This window comes from Podarcis tiliguerta, assembly GCF_965153285.1.
Source record: "Podarcis tiliguerta genome assembly, chromosome: 2".
NCBI lineage: Eukaryota > Metazoa > Chordata > Lepidosauria > Squamata > Lacertidae > Podarcis > Podarcis tiliguerta.
The window spans coordinates 9,131,768-9,155,463 of record NC_139535.1 but is presented as its reverse complement, the minus strand read 5'-3'; the positions used below and the strand labels follow the sequence as shown (position 1 = coordinate 9,155,463).

Here is a 23,696-nt window from a genome sequence, read left to right as displayed (position 1 = left end):
GTCATGGTCCTCTTAGAGACATGGCTGGATCCCTCCTTTCCACAGGGACTTCTGCAGCTAGAAGGATGCTCAGTAATTAGAGCGGATAGAACCGCCGAATCCGGGAAGAGCAGAGGAGGAGGAATTTGCGTTTATATAAATAACAACTGGAGCTCGGACATTAAACAAATGGACACGCATTGCTCTCCTGATTTGGAGTACCTAGTGGTGAAGTGCCGCCCTTTCTATTTGCCACGTGAGTTTAATGTTGTTATAATAACAGCGGTGTATATACCTCCCGATGCAAACACTACTACAGCTATGGGCCACCTGCTAACTGCTATTAGCAAACAGCAGCGGGCCCACCCGGATGGAGCATTTGTGGTTGCTGGTGATTTTAACCGAGCTGATTTAAGGACTGTGCTTCCTAAGTTCCACCAGTATGTTGATTGTCCCACCAGGGGGGGAAATAACCTGGACCGAGTATATAGTAACATCATGCATGGATACAAGACCAAGCCCTTGCCCAATTTGGGGCAGTCAGACCACATATCCCTACTTATGATACCATCATATAGACCTCTCGTACGTAGAATTAGACCATCAATTAGAGAGATACGAGTGTGGCCAGTAGGTGCATCTGAACAACTTCAAGATTGTTTTCGGAGCACCGAGTGGTCGCTTTTTGTGGGGAATAATGTGGACACATACGCTTCAACAGTACTGTTCTACGTTAAAAGCTGCATCGATGTCGTCACTACCACCAAACAAATACGGGTGTTCCCTAACAACAAGCCCTGGCTAAACAGGGATGTGTATTTGCTGTTAAAGGCAAGAAATGCTGCTTTTCACTCTGGTGATGCGCAACAGTATAGAGAAGCCAGAGCCAAATTGAAAAAGGGCATTAAGAACGCCAAAGCTATGTACTGCCGGAGGATCGAAAAACATTTTGAGAGCTCCGACCCTCGTCGAGTATGGCAAGGCCTGCGACAAATTACAGGGCAAAATATTAAAAACAAACTGGCTAGCAGCAGTGCGCACTTAGCTGATCAACTGAATCAATTTTTTAGTCGCTTGGAGGTGGGAACTGGAACTACTGACACTACAGCATTGGCTACCAGCACATCATCAGAAGCTACTACTGATAGACAACCATTTTTACTACAGACCTCTGATGTACAACGTGCCTTTCGGTGCATTAACATTAGGAAGGCAGCTGGACCGGATGGAACCACGGGACGGGTAATTAGGGACTGCGCTGCAGAATTAGCTGGTGTATTTACGGACATTTTTAATCTATCCCTGTCGCAGGGTTCTGTCCCTACCTGTCTGAAGACATCGATTATAGTGCCAGTCCCCAAGCAGTCAGTGGTGGTATCTCTCAATGACTATAGACCAATAGCCCTAACATCTGTCGTTATGAAATGTTTCGAGAGATTGGTGCTAGATCATATTAAGGCTGGTCTTCCATCCACTCTAGACCCGTTCCAGTTTGCATACAGAAGAAATAGATCTACTGATGATGCTATTTCCATCGTTGTCCACACTGTACTGAGTCATTTAGAACGACAGGGAACCTACGCAAGGCTGTTGTTTGTGGACTACAGTTCTGCCTTCAATACAATTTTGCCAGACAGGTTATTTCTTAAAATGATCAATTTGGGTATACATCAGAAGATCTGTCTGTGGGTAAGGAATTTCCTGACTGACAGGCCGCAGACAGTGAGAATGGGACCTTACTATTCTTCTACTCTAGTATTAGGCACAGGAGCTCCTCAGGGATGTGTGCTAAGTCCCTTTCTCTATTCCCTGTACACATCTGATTGTACCCCACTGTATAAGTCCAACACAATCATCAAATTTGCGGATGATACAACAGTGGTGGGGCTCATTAGTGAGAACGATGAGACTGCTTATAGGAAAGAAGTACAGGGGTTAATTCAATGGTGTAAAGAAAACAATCTTATGCTTAACACCAAAAAAACCAAAGAACTCATAGTTGATTTTAGGAGAAAGAAAAGTGTATTTTTACCATTGCACATAAATGGCGAGGAGGTGGAGAGGGTTGGTAGTTTTAAGTACCTGGGCATTTATATCTCTGAGGACCTCTCATGGACTGCAAATATTAACATGGTTGTGAGGAAGGTGCAGGGGAGGTTGTATTTCCTGAGAATGCTCAGGGGACTGAATCTATCTCAGCACCTACTCCTGTCCTATTATCACAGTACCATCGAGAGTGTCTTAACCTATAGTATATTATCGTGGTATGGAAGCAGCTCTGAAACGGATAAAAAAGCTTTACTGAGAATAACAAAAATTGCCCAGAATGTTATAGGGCTCCAGCTACCAACCCTGGATGAGATCTTCACGTCTCGCACTTTGAAGAAGTCACACAATATCCTGAGAGATCCCACCCATCCTGCTCAGAACTTCTTTGAACTGTTGCCTTCGGGCAGAAGATATAGGACAATGAAAACACGAACCACACGCCTTCTGAATAGTTTCTATCCAAGAGCTCTGATTGCACTAAATAATGATCTCAGGGCCAGTTGTAAGAAATAGCAAGCAGGGAGTAGGAAGGAATGAGATAGGGTTTAGGTCATGTTATGCTTTTAATAGGTCATGTTATATTCTGGACTATGTATGTTTTATAGATTATGTCTGAATGGGATGAGAGTGCTGGAGGTACGTGCAAATGTGTATGTGAAGCCGGTCTTTGGGTGGGTGTTTGATTTTCGTTGTTGTGTATACTGTGTATATACGGACAATGACAATAAATTTCTATTCTATTCTAAGTGAAAAAAGCATACAACAGACACCACCTTAAGTGAGGTATTTTCCCTTTCACATGAGGGGGTGCCCCTCAATCCCCAGCATGTGGACATACACCATTGAAAAAACGAAGACAGTATGCTTTCCCCCTTCCAAACAACTATTTTCAGTCATAAGCAAATGTGAGTTGGACATCTGGACACAAACAGGGTGCGAGGTATAGCTGCCCTTCCAGGCGTCTTGTTTATTGAGCATTGACTGTAATTGGTTCACAGATTAGACAGGTGTTGGCTGCAGAACATCTGCTTTGCATGCAGATTTAATCCCTGGAATCTGTGGGAATGCTGGGAGAAGATCCTGTTTGAAATCCAGGAGAGCCACTGCCAGTCGGATTAGAAACTACTGAGAGCAAGATGGACCCAAGGTCTGAACTTGGTAGATAAGGCAGCTTCCTATGTGCTCATGAATTCTGCTTTGTTTGTGGGAAGGCTACATAAGACGGCGTCCAAGCAAGGGTTACCTCAGTGAGTTTCCCCATAATAATAATAATAATAATAATTTATTATTTATATCCCGCCCATCTGGCTGGGTTTCCCCAGCCACTCTGGGCGGCTTCCAAAAGAATATTAAAATACTGTGATACACCAAACATTAAAAGCTTCCCTATACAGGGCTGCCTTCAGATGTCTTCTAAAAGTCTGGTAGTTGTTGTTCTCTTTGACATCTGGTGGGAGGGCGTTCCACAGGGAGGGCGCCACTACCGAGAAGGCCCTCTGCCTGATTCCCTGTAACTTGGCTTCTCGCAGTGAGGGAACCGCCAGAAGGCTCTCGGTGCTGGACCTCAGTGTCCGGGTAGAGCGATGGGGGTGGAGACGCTCCTTCAGGTATACTGGACCGAGGCCATCACTTTCCTTCCCTAAAAAAGTCTAATCCTTTCTTGGGGGGATGGAAGTGGATTTGTGGCTCAAGACCTCCCCATCAACTGCAACCGTGCAACCTGCATTTGCTGGTATATGAAGGAACCCTGCCCGCCAAATAGCGAGAATCTGGAAGCGCCCTCTGTGGCAGGCAAAACCATGTTAAGAAAAAGACAAGTTGGGATTAGAAAAATAAAGAGCAAACACCTCGCTTACTGGAACAACAACAAAAGCAGTGGAATAGCTTATTGTTTGAACAAACATTCAAATGGGAGACACTTGAGTTGTTGTGGGCTACAAGGACCACCCACAATTCATGCTGAAGCCCTGAGAAACACAATTAACTTCCACAGTTTATTGTGGACTTGGTACTGTTCACATTTCCCACAGTATCTTGACCATGTCATCCTCAACCAAATGACGTCCCTTCCTCCCTGCCCAATTTAATCTGTTTTTACAGCTTCTTTGTTTGTTTTAAATTTATTGGATTAAATTCCACAGCAACAGGTTTTCCACAGCGATAGTACGTCTCAATTAAGGGGGATACAGGATAGCATTTTGATGAGGACAATAGCGTGTGGTCAGTGGAATTCTGAGAAACTGCCAGCGGCGCCTGTCACAAAATGGCTGCTGTGAGGATGTGGCAAAGCACAAAATGGCGGGCACATCCACAAGAGCAGGAAAAGAGACAGGGCCGCACAAAGATGCAGGCATGCACCTTCCCCCTCAAGAAAAAACAGGCACCTACATCTGCCACCACTTACAGAGAGAAGGGAGTTGCTCTTCTCTCCCATTCAGAACATCTCTCTGAAGCCCTGGCACCTCGTGGAATGTGGGCAGCTATAAAGAGGCACATTCAATGCAGGAGGGGCCTAGACAGTGCAGGCAGGAACTGAGCAGGGAGGCCAAGGTCCCTTTCAACTTGTGGATGTTTGAGAGGTGATTTATTGAAGTTTTCCACAGGTGCCACAGGAGGGCACACTGTCTCCTGTGGGTGTTGTTTGGCGACATCTGGCGTGGACACAGGTCAAAATGTGCCACATGGCACTGCTGTGGGGATGCGCCCACAATCAGGTTTGCCAACGGAGCCCACTGTTTGGCAGCCCTCACATGTAACTGATGTTTCCCCCCACAAGTTTTCCCCCACAAGCCAACCTCTGCCCACCTCACACCCGGACCCCCTGAATGAGAAAATGAGAAAATGTAAAGTTATTCTGTCAGGTGAGTTCTCTCGTGCTTGGTAAGCTTTGATCTCTGGCTGTAGCTCTTCCCGCAAGCCGAACACTGGTAAGGCTTCTCTCCCGTGTGGGTCCTCATGTGGAGCGTGAGGCCTGAGCTCTGGCTGAAGCCTTTCCCGCAAGCTGGGCAGGCGTACGGCCTCTCCCCGGTGTGGGTCCTCTCGTGTTTGATAAGGCCCGAGTGGTGCCGGAAGCTTCTCCCGCAGATGGAGCACTTGTACGGCTTCTCGCCCGTGTGAGTCCTCTCGTGGGCAATGAGCGTTGAGTTGTGGCCGAAGGACCTGCCACACTCGGCGCACGTGTACGGCTTCTCTCCCGTGTGGGTGATTTCGTGCCTCACCAGGTCCGAGCTGCGCAGGAAGCTCTTCCCGCACTCGGAACACCGGAAAGGCTTCACCCCGGTGTGGGTCCTCTGGTGTAGGATAAGGTTGGACCGCTGGCTGAAGCTCTTCCCGCAATCCCCGCACGCGTAAGGCCGCTCGCCGGTGTGGATTCTCTTGTGGAAACGGAGGCCGGAACTCTTACTGAAGCTCTTCCCACAAGTCGGGCATGTGTAAGGCTTCTCTGCTGCCGGAGTTTTCTCTGTCACGGAAGGAGGGCTGTCGCTCCGGCAGATTCGCTTCCCAGCCTCAAAGGGCGCGTACATCTCCTCTCCAGCGTGGGTGCGCTTATGCTTCATGAGGCTCGAATAGAGGCTAAACTTTTCCCCGCAGGTTAAGCACGCGTAACGCTTCTCTCCTGCGTGGATTATTGCGCGCTTAACAAGTGCCGAGCCCCTGTCCAGGTTTTCCCCGCAGTCTGAGCATCTGCAAGCCTCTTCTTCCTGTGCGTCACTTTGCTCGTGCTCAGCTGGGCTTAAATCGGAGTGCAAGCTTTTCCCGCAGCTCAAACAGCAGCACATCTTCTCACTTGCCACTTGGGCTCCCGCGCGATGCTTCATAAACTCAGCTCTCTGACTGGACGTCTCAAACTCTGAGCGTTTGTGGGGCTTGCCCTCAGCATCGATTAAGAAGTCTGCATCGTCACCAAAATCGCCCCCCTCTTCCTCACAGGGCTCCACCTTCTCGAACGCAGGCCTCGCCGGGGTGTCCTTGACATCGTCTACTCCAAGGAAAGAGGCACCTGATCTATTGTCTGGGCTGCATTCCTGCTTCCTCCTTCTCCTGAGCCATTTCTTGGAAGTTTGTCCTGGTTTTGGGTGGTGCCGGGAAACACATTTTCCTCTTCTGAGCGAGGCTCCATCAACCTCTGTTTGCTTTGGATTTCCCACGGAAGCCTCGTTTTCACTGGATCCCTCGAGGTCACCTGTTAGAGACAACATCCAAAGAGAGATCTGCATGAGTGACAAGGTCCTGGGGCTCTGTTTCTGCCCAGCAGGGCAGAGGAAGTCTCTAGCTTTCATGGTTGCAAAGGCAGGTTTCAAAGCAACACAAAGGGAAGACTAACCCATGTACTGGACTTACCACAGACGCTCCCATCTGTTGGGTCGTTCTCTTGCTCAAGTTCACTGTCCAGCTGTGTCTGGCTGGAATCCAACAGGATCTGCTCACCCTCGAGGGAATCCCCAGCTCCTTCCTCAAACAGCCCCAAGACCTGGAAAGGCAGCAAGAACCCAACAGTAAGGACGGGCAAATCTGTCAATTACAGTTCCTCTCAGTTCCCCATTTTTCTAATTGTAAGTTCAGCTCTTGTCAGTTTGCTATTACAATGGTACCTCGGGTTACAGACACTTCAGGTTACATACGCTTCAGGTTACAGACTCCGCTAACCCAGAAATAGTACCTCGGGTTAAGAACTTTGCTTCAGGATGAGAACAGAAATTGCGTGATGGCGGCGCAGCAGCAGCGGGAGGCCCCGTTAGCTAAAGTGGTGTTTCAGGTTAAGAACAGTTTCAGGTTAAGAACAGACCTCTGGAACAAATTAAGTTCTTAACCTGAGGTACCACTGTATTATTTTTCTGGATGAGATACCACAACACACTTTTGTATGCAATTTTGCATAAAATACACATTTTTGCAGCGCATTTCCCCCCAACAATAATATAATGCATTTTGGGCTGTAATTTTCACTAATTCTTATGCATACTTCTTTACCCCAATATATGCATTTCTGTACATGTCACCTGGCCAAAGAACTGCATGGCAAAACTCAGATAAGTGCATATTTCAAATGAGTTGTAGTCCAAAAACAGCTGGATATGAATGAATATATAATGATAATATCATCTGGGCAGCCCAGGGCATCCATACACACAACCTAGGCTTGAGCCCCGAGGTCGTCACACTCCAATGTCTCTCGAGACAGGGAGAAGGCAACAACCACAACAATACAGTGGTACCTCGGGTTACATACGCTTCAGGTTACAGACTCTGCTAACCCAGAAATATTACCTCGGGTTAAGAACTTTGCTTCAGGATGAGAACAGAAATCGCACAGCGGCGGCACAGTGGCAGCAGGAGGCTCCATAGCTAAAGTGGTGCTTCAGGTTAAGAACAGTTTCAGGTTAAGAACAGACCTCGAGAACGAATTAAGTTCTTAACCCGAGGTACCACTGTACTAGGAAGCAGGAGCAGTGAATCATAGAATCATAGAATCATAGAATCATAGAATCATAGAATCATAGAGTTGGAAGAGACCACAAGGGTCATCGAGTCCAACCCCCTGCCAAGCAGGGGTGGCCTGGGGCAAGCAGGCGCTGTGTGTGGCCCCCAGGCCTGAGGTTCCCAACCCCTGAGCTAAAGGCAGCCCAGCTTGCATGTCTGAAGCGCCACAACTTCAGGGGCAGAGCAGATACAAAATCTTCAGCCTCACTCATCTCCGGTCATGGCTGGGAAAGCCGCTGGCCAACCAGTGCCAGCAATACTGTTCTGTACGGAGCAACAGCAGCTCTCAGGCTTTGCCCTCTCCCTCTCAGCAGCCTCACCTCTTCTTCCTGGCGCTCGCCCTCTCGCTGCCTCAGCAGGAACTCCTCGGCCAGGGCCACCGCCTGCCCGCAGGTCTCCGGGCCGCTTCCCTTCACCCAGCCCTGCATCTCTGAGGGCAGGACGGCCAGGAACTGCTCCAGGATCACCAGCTCCAGGATCTGCTCCTTGCTGCGCCTCTCCGGCTTCAGCCACTGGTGGCAGAAATCCCGCAGCTGCCCGCAAACCTCCCGGGGCCCCTCGGCCTCCTCGTAGCAGAAGAGACGGAAGCGCTGGCGCTGCCACTCCCTGCAGCTGGCCTCCCCGCGCAAGATGGCCGCCTTCATCTTCCCGTAACTCTCTCGGGCGTTGGGGCCGCCCAAGCCCTCCTCGGCTGCTTCTCCCAGCCGGGTGGCCCACTGGTTGGCCTCGCCGGCCCCCTCAAAGTGGGCCAGGAAGGCCTTGATGTCCCCCCAGGGCATGGCGGGCTCTGTCGGCTGCGAGCAAGGGGCCTGCTTCCCCCCGGGGGACTCCGGCCACTCGGACTCCTGGCTCTGGAGCAGGCCCTCCTCTGCTTCCTCTTTAACCCGGGGGATCGTTATCCTCTTCATAAGTCTCCTGACGCTCCCGGGATGAAGGATGCCGTGAGGTGCTTTCCCGCGTCTTCCAGATCCCTCAACTTGTTCAGGGCCCGTGAGGTCCTCCTCATCCATTTGGTCTTCATCCAGAGCAGCCTGGCCTCCCAGAATCCTTTGCTGGTCGGCCATTTTCTTTCCCGAGCTACGGGACAGGCTTATCGCAAGTCAAGCCTCACACCACTCTTCCTCGCCTTCTTATAACTTCAGACTTTCGGATAAATGGCTCGTGTCTCAACCATACAAGCTGCACTCACAGGTGACGGGCCTGTTTACAGAAAAAGACATGGATTTTTTGGTTTGTTTTCATTTTTATTCATATATTAATATGATACATGCAGAATATACAGTATATATAACGATTGGTTGGACAGTGTTCTCGAAGCTACAAACATGAGTCTGACCAAACTGTGGGAGGCAGTGGAAGACAGGAGTGCCTGGCGTGCTCTGGTCCATGGGGTCACGAAGAGTCGGACATGACTAAACGACTAAACAACAAACATATATAACAATTGACCTGTTAGTGTGATATTTTGGAACTCCCTCCCTCCCATTGACATCAGGGCCCTTTACTGTACTTTTTCTGGCGCTGGCTGAAAACATTTTTCTTTAGGCAAACCTACCCAGATATGTAGACTATTTACATGTTTTTTAATCTGTTTTTAGCTGATTTTTATTATTATCTGAATGTTTTAAGCAGCTGCTTTTAACTGCTGTTAGCTGTTTTTACTGATCACTTTTAGTTTTATTCTTTTTGTACATTTGCTTTGAGTGGTTTTTTCAGTCAAGCAGTATATAAATTGTATGAGATAACTTGTATGAGATAAATTGTATGATATATAAAAATAATTTCACAGAAATAAAACAATGTTGATAAAAATATATATTTTAAAAAATAAATAAATAAAACAGTGTATGCATGTGTATACACACACACACACATGTATACATACATGCATACTGTAGTTACAATATTTCAAATAGTAAACAATACTCCAGTTAACAATTAAAAGTTGTCTTCCCTTTTAAGATGTATTTTCTATTGTTGCTTATCAGAATAGAGACCTCAAAATGTAATTCGCCAAATTGTGAAATTGGAAGGGTGCCATCTTTGCCAGTGTTAAGACGGGGATTAAAGTGTGTTAAGATGGGTCTCTACACACTTGTTGCAAGTCCCAGTATACTGCCTCCGACAGTGGAGGGAGGACACAGCCATGGATCCAGTCCAGTCAAGCATCCTGTGTTCTCACACGTAAGTAAGACCTGAACACAAGAGCACTGCTCTCCCCAGCTGCTACTCTATTTATTATCTTCATCACCATGATCCTATACATTGCTGAAGGGAAACGCCCCACCGGGGTAGAAATCATATACTGAACAGATGAAAAGCTCTTTAATCTGAGTAGGCTGAAAGCAAAGAGTAAGGTTACCATAACTTTCATCATAGAGCTTCAGTATGCTGGTGACAACGTAGTGTGCGCACACTCAGAGGATGACCTCTAAACCAGTATCTTCGCAGAAGCTTGCGGAAAGCCTGGCCTATCACTCAAAATCCAAAAAAACCCCAACAAAGTACCTGGGCAGTTATCTTTTCCACAAGGGCTGACATCGATGCCAAAATCTGGCATTGCCTGAGCTCTGCGAGTGCAGCTTTCTCCCAATTGAAACAGAGTGTTTAAAGACCGGGACATTTGCAGGGAAACCGAAATGCTAAGCTATTGTACTACCAACCTTACTGTACGCTTGTGAAACATGGACCACTTATAAACGCCATCTCCAACTCCTTGAAAGATTCTATCAACGGTGTCTGAAAAATTTTACACATCACTTGGGACAACAGGCGAACTAATACCAGTGTGCTGGAAGAAGCAAAGATCACCAGTGTCGAAGCAACGATACTTCAACATCAGCTTCGTAGGGCTATTCATGTTGTGCGGATGCCTGATGATCGTCTTCCAAAGCATCTACTCTATTCCCAGCTTAAGAATGGAAAGCATAATGCTGGTGGGAAAAACAAAAGAGGTTTAAAGACTCTCTCAGGGCAATCTTTTAAAATGTAGTACAGTCATACCTCATGTTACGTTTGCTTCATGTTACATTTTTTCAGGTTGCGTCCCGCAGTGACCCGGAAGTACCGGAAAGTGCCAAATTGCGCCGCACACCTGTGCAGATATGGCGCTTCAGGTTGCAGGCTTTTCATGTTGCAAACAGGCCTCCGGAACGGATCCCGTTCACAACCAGAGGTACCACTGTATAAACACCAACAATTGGGAAACACTGGCCTGCAAGAGCTCCAACTGGAGAACAGCCTTTACCAAAGGTGTCATGGACTGTGAAGATGCTCAAACTCAGGATGAAAGGGAGAAGCGTGCTAAGAGGAAGGCACGCTTGGCAAACCCTCACCATGATCAACTCCAGCCCAGAAACCAATGTCTCCACTGTGGAAGGACGTGTGGATCCAGAATTGGCCTCCACAGTCACTTACGGACTCATTGTTAAAACTGTGTTCATGGAAGACAATCTTACTCAGCTACGAGAGATCGCCAAAGAAAAAGACAACGACTCCAAAGCACATAGTGGATGCAGGAAGCAGATGAAATAACCAAGTAGAAGCTGATTGTGGTAGGTGAAATTTGCACAGATACGTATAGGTGTTTGTTTGCTTTTTAAATGACTGGAGGGTGGGTGGGTGGGTGTGAGTGCCTGGTCCCTGCAGCCCATTGCCTTCCTCTCCTGGTGTCTTCCCCCCCTTTTCTGATCTTGCACCCACCCCTTTAAAACTCACCTCCCTTCCAGAGATGCAGCAGAAATAAATCCAGAGCAAAACTCTTTTGCAGATCAGCCAAGCAACGCAGTGCAAACGGAGGCTGGCGATTCAAAAGGCAGGTTCCCTCCTGGAGAAGGTGGAGCAGGAAGGAGACTGGAGGGTTTCCCATTCTCCACCCCCCAGACACACACACACACAGAGGCTCACTTTTAAGAAAGGAAAACCCACAGATTTCCGGCCCTTCTCTAGCAACTGCAGCCTCTGTTGCCTTAACTCTTTGCAGCATCCCAAGAGCTCAGTTTAAAAGGATCAAGGAGCTTGGCAGGGCGAGGAGAAGGAGGAGCTTTCTCTGCCAGCCAGAGTTTTATTTATTTGTTGCATTTATATCCCTGAATTCGTTGCATTTAGACTCTTTCCAGCCACACGCCCTGTCATAGGCTGGCCTGCTGCTTTTCAGTGCTGGGCTTTTAATTGTTGCTGTCATGGGCATAGCCAAGGGGGGGCAATAAAAATCAATGGCAAGCTCAGGCTCTGCCCTCCCCCAAAAGGCAACACAGGAATTAAATAAACACTAGTTCTTTTAAATAGCCAATGAACAAGCTTAGCAATGCAACTTTAGGTACCACCCGGCCTACTTTCTTAGTTCATCATGAACTTCCGAATAAGACCGAACCTTCTCGCAGAGGCAGTGTGGAGTAGTGGTTAGAGCAAGGTTCAGCAAACTTCTCCAGCAGGGGCCCAGTCCACTGTCCCTCAGACCTTGTGGGGGGCTGGACTATATGTTGAAAAAAATAATAATGAAAGAATTCCTGTGCCCCACAAATCACCCAGAGATGCATTTTAAATAAAAGGACACATTCTACTCATGTAAAAACACGCTGGTTCCCGGACCGTCCGGGGGCCAGACTAAGAAGGCGATTGGGCCGCATCCGGCCCCCGGGCCTTAGTTTGCCTACCCATACTGTATGCTCCTTTGAGCTCCTTAGAGAAGAAGGTGGGGGGGAATGCAATTTGTTGTTGTTATGTTTTTACATGTGTTGGAAACCGCCCAGAGTTACTGGGCCAACCCAGCCAGATGGGTGGGGTATAAGAAAAATTATAAATAAAATTATAGTATAAAATTATAAATATCAAGCACTGCGCATCAAACACAGCCCTTCCTGAGTTATGGGGGTTTCCACCATCCTCTCCCCTAAGGGATCTTGCAGCTTTCAAGTGGCAGGCAGAAATTCAGCAGGAAAAGCTCTCCCCGGGCATGGAAATGCAATGGTGTGCCTGGCTGCACCTGTTAGATGTCTGCCTGTCACGCTGCTGCTTCAAGGCCAGGGCTTTGTTTGTTTTTTAAGGAGTACCTGGCCTTGTGACAGTGATGGTGGCTTGTCCCAGAGAGAGAGAGAGAGAGAGAGAGAGAGAGAGAGATGTCTGCAATAAGGGTTAAAAAAATAAAGCGTCACCCAGGCAGTTCTCTGCTTCCTAGAGAGGCCAGGAAAGGCAAGAGGCTGCAAGGGAAGATCTTCTTTCCTCTTCCCTTCAATGCCCTGGCGAGGAATCCTTTCCTGTGTTTTGCCACAGAGGAAAACCAGAGCCTTGGCAGGACATTCCCAAGAGGCTTTGCAGGGCAGCTGCTGCAAGGAGCTGGTGAGTTGGAGAAGGAAGGAGAATGGGGGGGATCTTTGTGGGGGGAAGGAGGTTTCACTGGGGTTGGAGAGGAAAAGAAACAGCTGGGGGGAAAGGGACTACTTTTTGCTCTGTGGAAAGAGAGAGGGGAATTCTCCCCAAATGTGCCCGGAAAGAGAAAATTGTATTTACTGGTGCATTGGTGCTGCGCTGTTCGTTTTGAGCTGCTTTCGTTGGCATAACAGGGTGCTGTGCAGTTCTGTCATAAGGCAGAAAGGCAAATGGTCAAAAATTTGGCAGGCGGACAAAACCAATCTGATCAATAAAAAAATGTTTGTATGCCGCTAAAAATATCAAAGTGGTTTACAACAAACGAGTACACACAAACACACACTAAAGAAACATGTAAAAACCCAAGATCATCCACTAACTATTTTTAGTAGCCTGCATAAGTCTAGCACAGGGACCCGGGTGGCGCTGTGGGTAAAAACCTCAGCGCCTAGGACTTGCCGATCGAAAGGTCGGCGGTTCGAATCCCCGCGGCGGGGTGCGCCCCCGTCGCTCGGTCCCAGCGCCTGCCAACCTAGCAGTTCGAAAGCACCCCCGGGTGCAAGTAGATAAATAGGGACCGCTTACTAGCGGGAATGTAAACGGCGTTTCCGTGTGCTGCGCTGGCTCGCCAGATGCAGCTTGTCACGCTGGCCACGTGACCCGGAAGTGTCTGCGGACAGCGCTGGCTCCCGGCCTCTAGAGTGAGATGAGCGCACAACCCTAGAGTCTGGCAAGACTGGCCCGAACGGGCAGGGGTACCTTTACCTTTATAAGTCTGGCAGCATGGGAAAGTTCGCAGCAGACTTTTAAAGATTAAAGATTAAAGAGATTAAAGATTAAAGAGAAGGCATGCATTGGGTCTCTACTGAGCCTTCCACAGGATTGGGCCAATGACCCTAAAGGCTCCCGTTTCTTGCTGCTCTCAGTTCAGCCTGGATGTGATCCCTCTGATCTGAGCCAGGATATAACGTGTCCAGAGGAGGGCAACCAAAATGGTCAAAGGCCTGGAAACGATGCCTTATGAGGAACGGCTAAGGGAGCTGGGCATGTTTAGCCTGGAGAAGAGGAGGTTAAGGGGTCATATGATAGCCATGTTCAAATATATAAAAGGATGTCACCTAGAGGAGGGAGAAATGTTGTTTTCTGCTGCTCCAGAGAAGCGGACACGGAGCAATGGATCCAAACTACAAGAAAGAAGATTCCACCTAAACATTAGGAAGAACTTCCTGACAGTAAGAGCTGCTCGAAAGTGGAATTTGCTGCCAAGGAGTGTGGTGGAGTCTCCTTCTTTGGAGGTCTTTAAGCAGAGGCTTGACAAGCATATGTCAGGAGTGCTCTGATGGTGTTTCCTGCTTGGCAGGGGGTTGGACTCGATGGCCCTTGTGGTCTCTTCCAACTCTATGATTCTATGATTCTATAAGGCTTCAGGTGGCCCCTACATATTTTGATCCCCCTTTCTTCTTCCTTCTCTCTTTGTAGAAACTTATTTTCCTGGCTGTAATCATATTTTGATCATCCTATTCCACCCTGGACTCCTTTTGGGGAAGGGAAGGGTATGTATTGAATAAATGAATAAATATTCCCCTGGAAGGGTCTTGAATACTTCTCCCTTAAAAGGGGAAAGCTAGAAACCTGGAGAGTATTTTATTACTATCATTATTGTTTCTTTGTGTTCTCCAGGTGTTTCAGGCTACAACTCCCATCGGCCTCAGCCAGTGCAGGGTGGCACTGATGGGAGTTGTAGTCCAAAACGAAATGTCAGGAGGGCGCTGGAGAAGGCTGATGTACCGTTTATAAAGCTCTACATCTAGGGCAAGGGTAGAAATTTGGTTCACTAATTTTTATTATTAGTTACATTTGCATACCATAGATCTCAGGGAGATCCATAGATCTCAGGGCAGTTCACAGCATTGAAATACAAGATAAAAACACAAATGCATAATGAAAACAAGAACAAAGCAAACCAATAACCCCCCAGCCCTCCTAATTTACACTTTCTGGAAATAATATGTGACCAAAATACAGGGATCCTTCAAAATGTGCACTTATCCGAAATTTACAGTGCCATTCCCCAGCCAAAAGGATGTCTATGAAACTGTGTATCTTTGTGAGACATAGAATATAGCAAAAATGTGTTCTGTTTGTGAAAGCCGCTTGCCAAAATGTACATATTAGGCAAAAACGCATAGAAAGAGGTTTATTTTAGGTAAAATGGGCACTAACAAAGTTTCATAAGGAACGTTTTTTTTAAAGGAAATTGCCAAATAATTCCCTTTCTGGCATGACAAGGTACGCCCAAATATTGCCATGCTTTCACATAAGGCAAAAAACAAAGAGGTGTGAACCTTGAAATGGGAAGAGGGCGCAGAGCATGCCGCCTCACATCTTGCAACATGAGTGGCAGTGGCCTGAACCCATGAAAAAGGTGGCAAAATTGCAATGAGAAACACCACTAGGTTGAGGGGGGTGCAAACAGATTTATTTGGGAATCAAATGACGCGGAAACGAGTGCTAAACGATGCCATTGCATTGCAGCTCAAATATTATGCGCAAAATAACAAGGAGAAATGGAATAAACTGCAGTGAGAAGCCAAAAGCAGTCTGCTCCAAAAGTAACAGCACTTTAACAGCTCTTTCTCCTTCTCTCGGTTTTCTTCTTTCAGGGAGAAGGCCCAGTCGCCAGTCGAGAGGGGCCCCAACTTCTCTTTCGGTACCAGTTTGGCAAAAAGAGACTCCGATTCTCATGTTTGAATGCCTAGCCATCTGCCCCGGCACAATGTTCCCCTCGGATGTGTGCTAAGCCCTGCGAGTTTGAGAGCCACGGCTGAGAGAAGGCCAAGACAAAATGGCCGCTGAGGAAGGAAGCGCCTCACCATCCCTGAGCCTGCAGTTCCGGGTTGCGCTGGGACAGCACGGCGGGATAAAAACAGAGGCTCAAGACCCGGCTGACGCTGATGCTCACGACATCCAGATGGTGTGCGTCGGGGAGCCTCATGCGTGGACTGCCTCGACCCATGTCAAGCCGGAACTGGAGGAGGTGCATTGGGAAACCCGAGAAAACGAGGTCTTCTTGAAAGCGAGGCCGTCCCCTCGCTCAGGGTGGGGAAGCCTGCCGCCGTGTCAGGAGGCCCTGCCTTGGGATGGGGTCAAAGTGTTCCCCGCCTCCTTCGAGGGAGCGCTCACGACGTGCAAATGGCTGGCCAGAGAGTGGGGGTCTCGACAGAGGACACCCGCCTCCGAAATGGAAGGGCAGCATGCGACTGGCACGCCAAACGGTGCCAGGGCGAGGAGGGGCAGCAGGAAAGGGAAGGCCGCCGTTCTTCTGAGCGGTGCGGTCGGGGCAGAGGCCCGGCGCCAGCAGTTCAGGCGCTTCTGCTACCAAGAGGCCGAGGGCCTGCAGAACGCCTACGGCCAACTCCGGAGCCTGTGCCATCGGTGGCTGAAGCCGGAGAAGCACTCAAAGGAGCAGATTTTGGAGCTGGTGATCTTGGAACAGTTCCTGGCTGTCCTGCCCCCGGAGATGCAGAGCTGGGTCAGGGAACGGGAGCCTGAGACCTGCGCCCACGTGATCGCCCTGGCCGAGGATTTCCTGCTAAGGCAACAAGAGGCAGAACAATTGGGGCAGGAGGTGACTGGGGCGGTGGCCGGCCTGAAGTTTGGGAGGTTCACGTGGGAATTTGCTAGATTAGGTGGGGGCCAAGTGCCTGGATCTGTTGATAAACCAGAGTTTAACCTGAGTGGGTGGGGCAAAGGGGGGGGGAGGGAATGAACTGGAAGTGTGGTATAGCATGTAGAGCAGTGTGGTGTGGTGGTTGGACTCTGACCACATCCACAGTACACACTGTAGAATCCTAGAATGGTAGAGTTCGAAGGGACCATGAAGGCCATCTGTTTCCACCCCCTGCAATTCAGGAATCTTTTGCTTAACCTGGGGCTCAAACCCATGACCCGGAAGTTAAAAGTCTCATGCTGTACATTCAAAGCATATTCATCACCAAGGAGTGTGGTGGAGTCTCCTTCTTTGGAGGTCTTTAAGCAGAGGCTTGACAACCATATGTCAGGAGTGCTCTGGTGGTGTTTCCTGCTTGGCAGGGGGTTGGACTCGATGGCCCTTGTGGTCTCTTCCAACTCTATGATTCTATGATCACACTTTTTGCAGTCATGGCTTCCCCCAAAGATTCCTGGGAGCTGTAGTTTTGCCCCTCACAGAGGTATAATGCCATCCAAGCTCTGCTTAAAAACCTCCAATGAAAGTCCTTCCTGATGTTTAGTCGGAACCTCCTTTTTTTTAACTTGAATTGATTGGTTCATTGTGGTGCCCAGAACTGGACACAGTGTTCCAGGTGTGCTCTGACAAAGGCAGAATGTTGTTGTTGTTTAGTCGTGTCCGACTCTTCGTGACCCCATGGACCAGTGCACGCCAGGCACTCCTGTCTTCCACTGCCTCCCGCAGTTTGGTCAAACTCATGCTGGTAGCTTCAAGAACGCCATCCAACCATCTCGTCCTCTGTCGTCCCCTTCTCCTTGTGCCCTCCATCTTTCCCAACATCAGGGTCTTTTCTAGGGAGTCTTCTCATGAGGTGGCCAAAATATTGGAGCCTCGGCTTCAGGATCTGTCCTTCCAGTGAGCACTCAGGGCTGATCTCCTTAAGAATGGATAGGTTTGATCTTCTTGCAGTCCATGGGACTCTCAAGAGTCTCCTCCAGCACCATAATTCTAAAGCATCAATTCTTTGGCGATCAGTCTTCCTTATGGTCCAGCTCTCACTTCCATACATCACTACTGGGAAAACCATAGCTTTAACAATACGGACCTTTGTCGGCAAGGTGATGTCTCTGCTTTTTAAGATACAGTGGAAATTCTGGATGCGAACGGGATCTGTTCCAGAGCCCTGTTCACATCCTGAAGCGAACGTAAGACACAAATGTGCATCTGCATGTACATGGGTCGCGTTTCGCCTCTTCCGCGCATGCGCGCAATGTGCAATTCAAAAGCATCAATTCTTTGGCGATCAGTCTTCTTTATGGTCCAGCTCTCACTTCCATACATCACCACTGGGAAAACCATAGCTTTGACTATACGGGCCTTTGTTGGCAAGGTAATGTCTCTACTTTTTAAGATGCTGTCTAGGTTTGTCATTGAAAGGCAGAATACAGCCATCCTATTACTTCCTTTGATCTGGACACTAGACTTCTCTTGGTGCAGCCTAGAATAGCATTAGCTTGTTTTTTGCTGCTCCATCACAAACATTCCATTGCAATTTAACTTTATGAAATGACGCATTTCTTAACAAAAATTGGGGGAAATTTCCTCCCACTCTGGTCTCCCTGCCGCCTCTAGTGGATCCTTTCCCTGTCCCAGCTCTGACAGAAACCTTTCCGCTCTTCTTACAGGAGCTGGGACCCTTTGTGGAAGTGATGGTGAATTCCCCCGAGGGAGAGCAAGTTCCATCGGATGCTTGGCAGAGACCGCTCTTCAAGGAGATCAAGCAGAAGGGCGACAGAGATGCAGAAACACTCGGTATGGAGTCACTTAACTTGCAGGAGGGGGAGGAGGGAGGGGGAGGAGCTAATAATATACCTGAAGGAGCGTCTCCACCCCCATCGCTCAGCCCAGACACTGAGGTCCAGCTCCGAGGTCCTTCTGGCGGTTCCCTCACTGTGAGAAGTGAGGTTACAGGGAACCAGACAGAGGGCCTTCTCGATAGTGGCTCCTGCCCTGTGGAGCACCCTCCCACCAGATGTCAAGGAAATAAACAGCTATCTGACTTTTAGAAGACATCTGAAGGCAGCCCTGTTTAGGGAAATTTTTAATGTTTGATGTTTTATTGTCTTTTTTATATTCTGTTGGGAGCTGAGGGAAACCCAGCCAGATGGGAAGGATATAAATAAATTATTATTATTATTATTATTATTATTATTATTATTATTATTATTAAGCTTGTAAGTGAAAGGAAGGCCACACCACTCATTTAAAGCATTTGTCATGGCTTCCCCAAGGAATCCTGGGACCTGTAGTTTGTTAAAGGTGCCAAGAGTTGTTAAGAGAGACACACACACCCAGCTTTATTCCCCTCACAGAGCTACAGTTTAACAGTGGTTTAACAGTCAATCAATCCCTCTTCCATGGGAATTCTGGGAACTGTAGCTCTGGGAGGGGAATAGGACACTTCCTAACAGCTCTCAGCGCCCATAACCACGTACATTTCCCAGGATTCTTTGGGGGATGCCATTACAGTTGTACCTTGGTTCTCAAACGGAATCAGTTCCAGAAGTCCGTTCCACTTCCGAAAACGTTCAAAAACCAAGGTGCAGCTTCCGACTGGCTGCAGGAGCTTCCTGCACTCAATCGGAAGCCGCGTTGGATGTTTGGCTTCCAAAAAGCATTCACAAACCGAAACACTCACTTCCGGGTTTGTGGCGTTCGGGAGCCAAAATGTTTGAGTCACAAGGCGTTCCAGAACCAAGGTATGACTGTACTGTTTAATGTGGTATCATACTGCTTTGAATGTACAGTGGTACCTCGGGTTACATACTGTCAGGGGTTCAGGAGCAGAGTCACAGGAGAGGGAAGAAACGGAGAGCGAGGGGGAGGAGTCGGAAGGAAATGTCAGCGGCGACAGTAGTCCGAGGTCTCTGAGTCTCTCCAGTGACTCGGAGGATTCACAGAAAGGGGCCCCCATGGTCAGGGCAAGGGGGACACCTCGGGAAGAAGGGGCCAGAGGGGACTCAGAGAGTAACAGCTGGAAATCCGGACCAGCTTCCCCCCCAGAGTGCAGTAGGGGGGAGGAGTCCAAGGCATCGGGATCAGGGAGCGCGCAGGCAGAGGGAGAGCGTGAAGCAGGAGTGGCCACACCCTCGTCAGGGAGCGAGGAAACGGTCATCAGGAAAGTTAAACGCGCGCGCGCGCCAAGTTCAAATGTACAGGAGGGCGGCAAGGTGGGCAGCCCGGGTAGGGAGCCAGGTCCTAAAGCACGCCGAAGAGAGGGGGAGGAGTCAGAGGGGTCCAGCTCTGCGTCAGAAGAGTCCAGGAGGGAAGAGACCCCGGGGGGTAGTAAGACCCAGAGGAAGAGAGAGAGAAGGAGGAGGTGGAGTAAGATTAGAGTTTTAAGCTGGTGCACAGGGGGCGGAGATCCAGATAGAGCTTCGCCGGTCTAAAGCTCAGACGTAGAGCTGGGACGCTGAGATTTGTAAATGGAGACTATTCTTCAATAAAGACTTTGATACTGTACTACCGGCTAGCGTTGGTCCTTGGTGAGCTGGGACCCGGAGCCAGCTCTGACACATACGCTTCAGGTTACAGACTCCGCTAACCCAGAAATAGCGCTTCAGGTTAAGAACTTTGCTTCAGGATGAGAACAGAAATCGTGCTCTGGCAGTGCAGCGGCGGCGGGAGGTCCCATTAGCTAAAGTGGTGCTTCAGGTTAAGAACAGTTTCAGGTTAAGAACGGACCTCCAGAACGAATTAAGTACTTAACCCGAGGTACCACTGTATAAGGCGGGAAGAAGTGACATTAGATGGGAAACCGCTTCAGTTTTTAAATTATTCTTAACTGGCATCTAAATCTTATTAAATAAAACTAAAAATGATTTGGCCGGGGTGGGTGGGTGTCGATGACTCAACCGTGTCTTTTCCTTCAGACAGCCGTACGACGTCCCAGGAAGAGGAAGAGGTCGGGCAGCAAAGAGATTCGGAGTTAGTGGAAGCACGCAGGATGTTCCTGGGCAAATCAGTCAGCCGCCTCACGCTCAGGTGCGAGAGCTTTGAGGAAGCTTCCGGATCGAAGCGGCAGCAGGAGTGGCTTCCCGCGGCGATATGGGAGGAGCCGTCGCACCGGTCGGACGCCGACGGGCCTGTTCCCGAGGCGGGGCTCCACGGCGTGGCGGTCAAGTACCTTTGCCCCGAATGCGGCCGGAACTTCCAGCACAAATCGACCTTAATCCGCCACCAGAAGATGCACACGGGCGAGAAGCCCCACGTCTGCCTGGAGTGCGGGAAAAGCTTCCGCCGCAGGGACAAGCTGATCCGCCACCAGAGGATCCACACGGGGCAGAAGCCCCACGTCTGCCTGGAGTGCGGGAAGAGCTTCCGCGAGAGGGGGAAGCTCACCAACCACCAGAGGATCCATACCGGCGAGAAGCCCTACGCCTGCCCGGCCTGCAAGAAGACCTACCGCTGGAAGGAGGAGTTTGTGAAGCACCTGAGGATCCACACGGGCGAGAGGCCCTACGGGTGCGTGCTCTGCGGCAAGGCCTTCATCAGCAAGGCCCACCTGGTCTCCCACCACCGCAGCCACACCGGCGAGAAGCCGTACGAGTGCGCCGAGTGCCGCCGGCGGTTCTGCAGCAAGCAAAGCCTCGCCAAGCACCAACGGGTCCACGCGGAAGAGAACGCCTACGAGTGCCAGGACTGCGGGAAGGTCTTCCGCTATGTGTCGAACTTCGCCAAACACCAGAGACTCCACACGAGCGACAGGATCCTCTAGGGAAGAATAATTATAATAATTTAATTTTTGTACCCGGACCATCTGACCAGGTTGCCTCAGCCATCCTGGGCAGCTTCCCACAGAACACAGTGGTACCTCGGGTTACAGATGCTTCAGGTTACATACGCTTTAGGTTACAGACTCCGCTAACCCAGAAATAGTACCTCGGGTTAAGAACTTTGCTTCAGGATGAGAACAGAAATCATGCGGAGGCAGCAGGAGGCCCCATTAACTAAAGTGGTACCTCAGGTTAAGAACAGTTTCAGGTTAACAACGGACCTCCAGAACGAATTAAATTCTTAACCAGAGGTACCACTGTATGCTAAAACACCACAGGCCGTCGTCACACGTTAAAAGCTTTCCAATGCAGAGCTGCCTTCAGATCTCTATGGAAAGTTGTATAATTATCTCCTTGGCATCTGAGGGCAGGATGCATGAGTGTAGCCAGGATTTATGGGGGGGGGGGGCAGACACGCGCCTGTCATCCTCCTCTGTCTGGCTCTGTCCAACAGATTCGGAATGAAACGTCTCAACAACCGTTCTTTTAAATTACTTTCTTTTGACCCTAAGTGCTCGGGGAAAATCTGTCAAAGCCTTCAGTCATTTGAAAGCTAGGAAGTTAAATAAAAAAAATAACATCATCGACTGAGGGCTTTCTGCTGTATAGAAACTTCCAGTTGTTTCTAGGCTGGCCCTGATGGTGCGCGCTCTCAGGAGAAATGCTGGAAACGATGAGAAGCTTCCAGAACTGAGCTACCTGCAATGCGATTGGTCAGTTCATGGAAGCCATGCTGATCACTCAGTTGGGTTGCCAGTTGAGTTGCTAGAATGCACCACATCATCCAAGTGACCTCAGCGAGCATTTCAGTTTCAAATATTCTGATTCATTTAATTATTTTTATTTATTTACTTGATGGGGGTTAGAAGAAGAAGAGTTTGGATTTGATATCCCGCCTTTCACTCCCTTTAAGGAGTCTCAAAGCGGCTCACATTCTCCTTTCCCTTCCTCCCCCACAACAATCACTCTGTGAGGTGAGTGGGGCTGAGAGACTTCAAAGAAGTGTGACTGGCCCAAGGTCACCCAGCAGCTGCATGTAGAGGAGCGGGGAAGCGAACCCAGTTCCCCAGATTAGGAGACTACCGCTCTTAACCACTACACCACACTGGCTCCCAAAACACTGGCAGCTGCCCTGCCCCCTCATCTACGCCCATAAATGGGCATTCCACAAGGCAGCCACCACTGTCGAGAAGGCACTCTGCCTGGTTCCCTGTCGCTTCACTTCTCGCAGTGAGGGAACTGCCAGAAGACCTTCAGAGGAGGACCTTAGTGTCCGGGCTGAATGATGGAGGTGGAGATGCTCCTCTAGGAACAATTATCGTTCCATGATAAAAATCCACTTCTCCTTTGGCACTGTCAGACACCACAGCTTCTCTCCTGAGCCCCCCAAAATCCCACCAGCCTGCAGACATGAGAGAATCCACTGCTCGGTGGAAGGGCCTTATCTCATCTGCCTTTCATGCAGAAATTCCAGGTTCAATTGCCCAAAAGCATTTTCAGGGACAGCAGGGAAGAGTCTCCCTGCCAGAAACCCTGGACAGCAGCTGCCCGTCAGTGTAGACACTACTGAACTAGATGGAGCAACAGTCAGGTTCAGGAGAAGGCATCTTCCTATTATCCTGTTTATAACTGCTTATAAAACCTATTGCCTCGTTTTGGTTAGCCTTGTATGCTCAAAATCTTTGTAGCCACATAAGGCTAGACAGCTGTGCATTTCTTTTTTTGTGTGAATGTGAGGAATGATGGTCTATTTGTCAAACTAAGCTATTCTGGCTAATTTGAGCAGGGAAACCCTCTGCTCAGTGGACAAACATTTTGAGAAGGAATTTACACAGCCGACCACCAACAGATTTCAGTGACTTCAGTGACAGAAACCACTTAAACCATTCAAGGGCCAAATGTGGATTTGCCTCAGACAAGAGTCATTTTTAAAAGTCTTGATAATGGAGAGAAAGACTTCAGAACGTTTTGACCGCAGAATCACAGCTGAACGGTGGAAGCATGAACGGCCGCAGGGAACGTTTCTAGAGAAAAACTTGGATCTGAACTGGCAGGTCCCTTCCCAACCCCCCTGGTCTCAATCCATAACATCGTGAGCTGGTGCTTCTATGTGCAGTTTAGGAAACGCTGGTAAAATTAGTAACGCACTTTCTCAAGTGTTTCTGTTGTGGTTATTGCTCCTCCGCTTTGGTGTTTCTTTGTGCGACATAAAAAAGGTAAAGGGACCCCTAACAGTTAAGTCCAGTCGCGGACGACTCTGGGGTTGCGGCGCTCAT

At 49.0% G+C, this 23,696-nt stretch overlaps 2 protein-coding genes across 3 annotated transcripts; one reads left to right on the top strand and one right to left on the bottom strand.

The window, feature by feature from the left end:
* Positions 1-4,824: 4,824 nt before the first annotated feature.
* LOC310670232 (uncharacterized protein) lies at positions 4,825-8,679 on the bottom strand. The gene is made up of 3 exons (XM_083425172.1): positions 7,830-8,679; positions 6,370-6,499; positions 4,825-6,211 (listed from the first exon to the last, which is right to left on the bottom strand). Exons 1-3 carry the CDS (start codon positions 8,571-8,573, stop codon positions 4,878-4,880), a joined length of 2,208 nt encoding a protein of 735 aa, XP_083281298.1. The 5' UTR covers positions 8,574-8,679; the 3' UTR covers positions 4,825-4,877.
* A 4,004-nt stretch (positions 8,680-12,683) lies between these two features.
* LOC310670380 (uncharacterized protein) lies at positions 12,684-22,003 on the top strand. Of its 2 annotated transcripts, none has more exons than XM_083425626.1 (4): positions 12,684-12,846; positions 15,540-16,504; positions 18,271-18,397; positions 20,518-22,003. In XM_083425626.1, exons 2-4 carry the CDS (start codon positions 15,722-15,724, stop codon positions 21,360-21,362), a joined length of 1,755 nt encoding a protein of 584 aa, XP_083281752.1. In that variant the 5' UTR covers positions 12,684-12,846; positions 15,540-15,721; the 3' UTR covers positions 21,363-22,003. The 2 variants fall into 2 exon arrangements, with proteins under 2 accessions (XP_083281752.1, XP_083281753.1); XM_083425627.1 differs by having other exon boundaries at positions 12,748-12,850.
* The last annotated feature ends 1,693 nt before the right edge of the window (positions 22,004-23,696 follow it).

Coding starts and splice junctions, on each gene's coding strand:
- LOC310670232 (XM_083425172.1), bottom strand. CDS start 8,573: ATGGCCGACCAGCAAAGGATTCTGGGAGGCCAGGCTGCTCTGGATGAA. Junction 6,500..7,829: donor GCGAGCGCCAGGAAGAAGAG/GTGAGGCTGCTG, acceptor CTGCCTTTCCAG/GTCTTGGGGCTGTTTGAGGA. Junction 6,212..6,369: donor AACAGATGGGAGCGTCTGTG/GTAAGTCCAGTA, acceptor TGTCTCTAACAG/GTGACCTCGAGGGATCCAGT.
- LOC310670380 (XM_083425626.1), top strand. CDS start 15,722: ATGGCCGCTGAGGAAGGAAGCGCCTCACCATCCCTGAGCCTGCAGTTC. Junction 16,505..18,270: donor CAGAACAATTGGGGCAGGAG/GTGACTGGGGCG, acceptor CTCTTCTTACAG/GAGCTGGGACCCTTTGTGGA. Junction 18,398..20,517: donor CAGAGATGCAGAAACACTCG/GTATGGAGTCAC, acceptor CTTTTCCTTCAG/ACAGCCGTACGACGTCCCAG.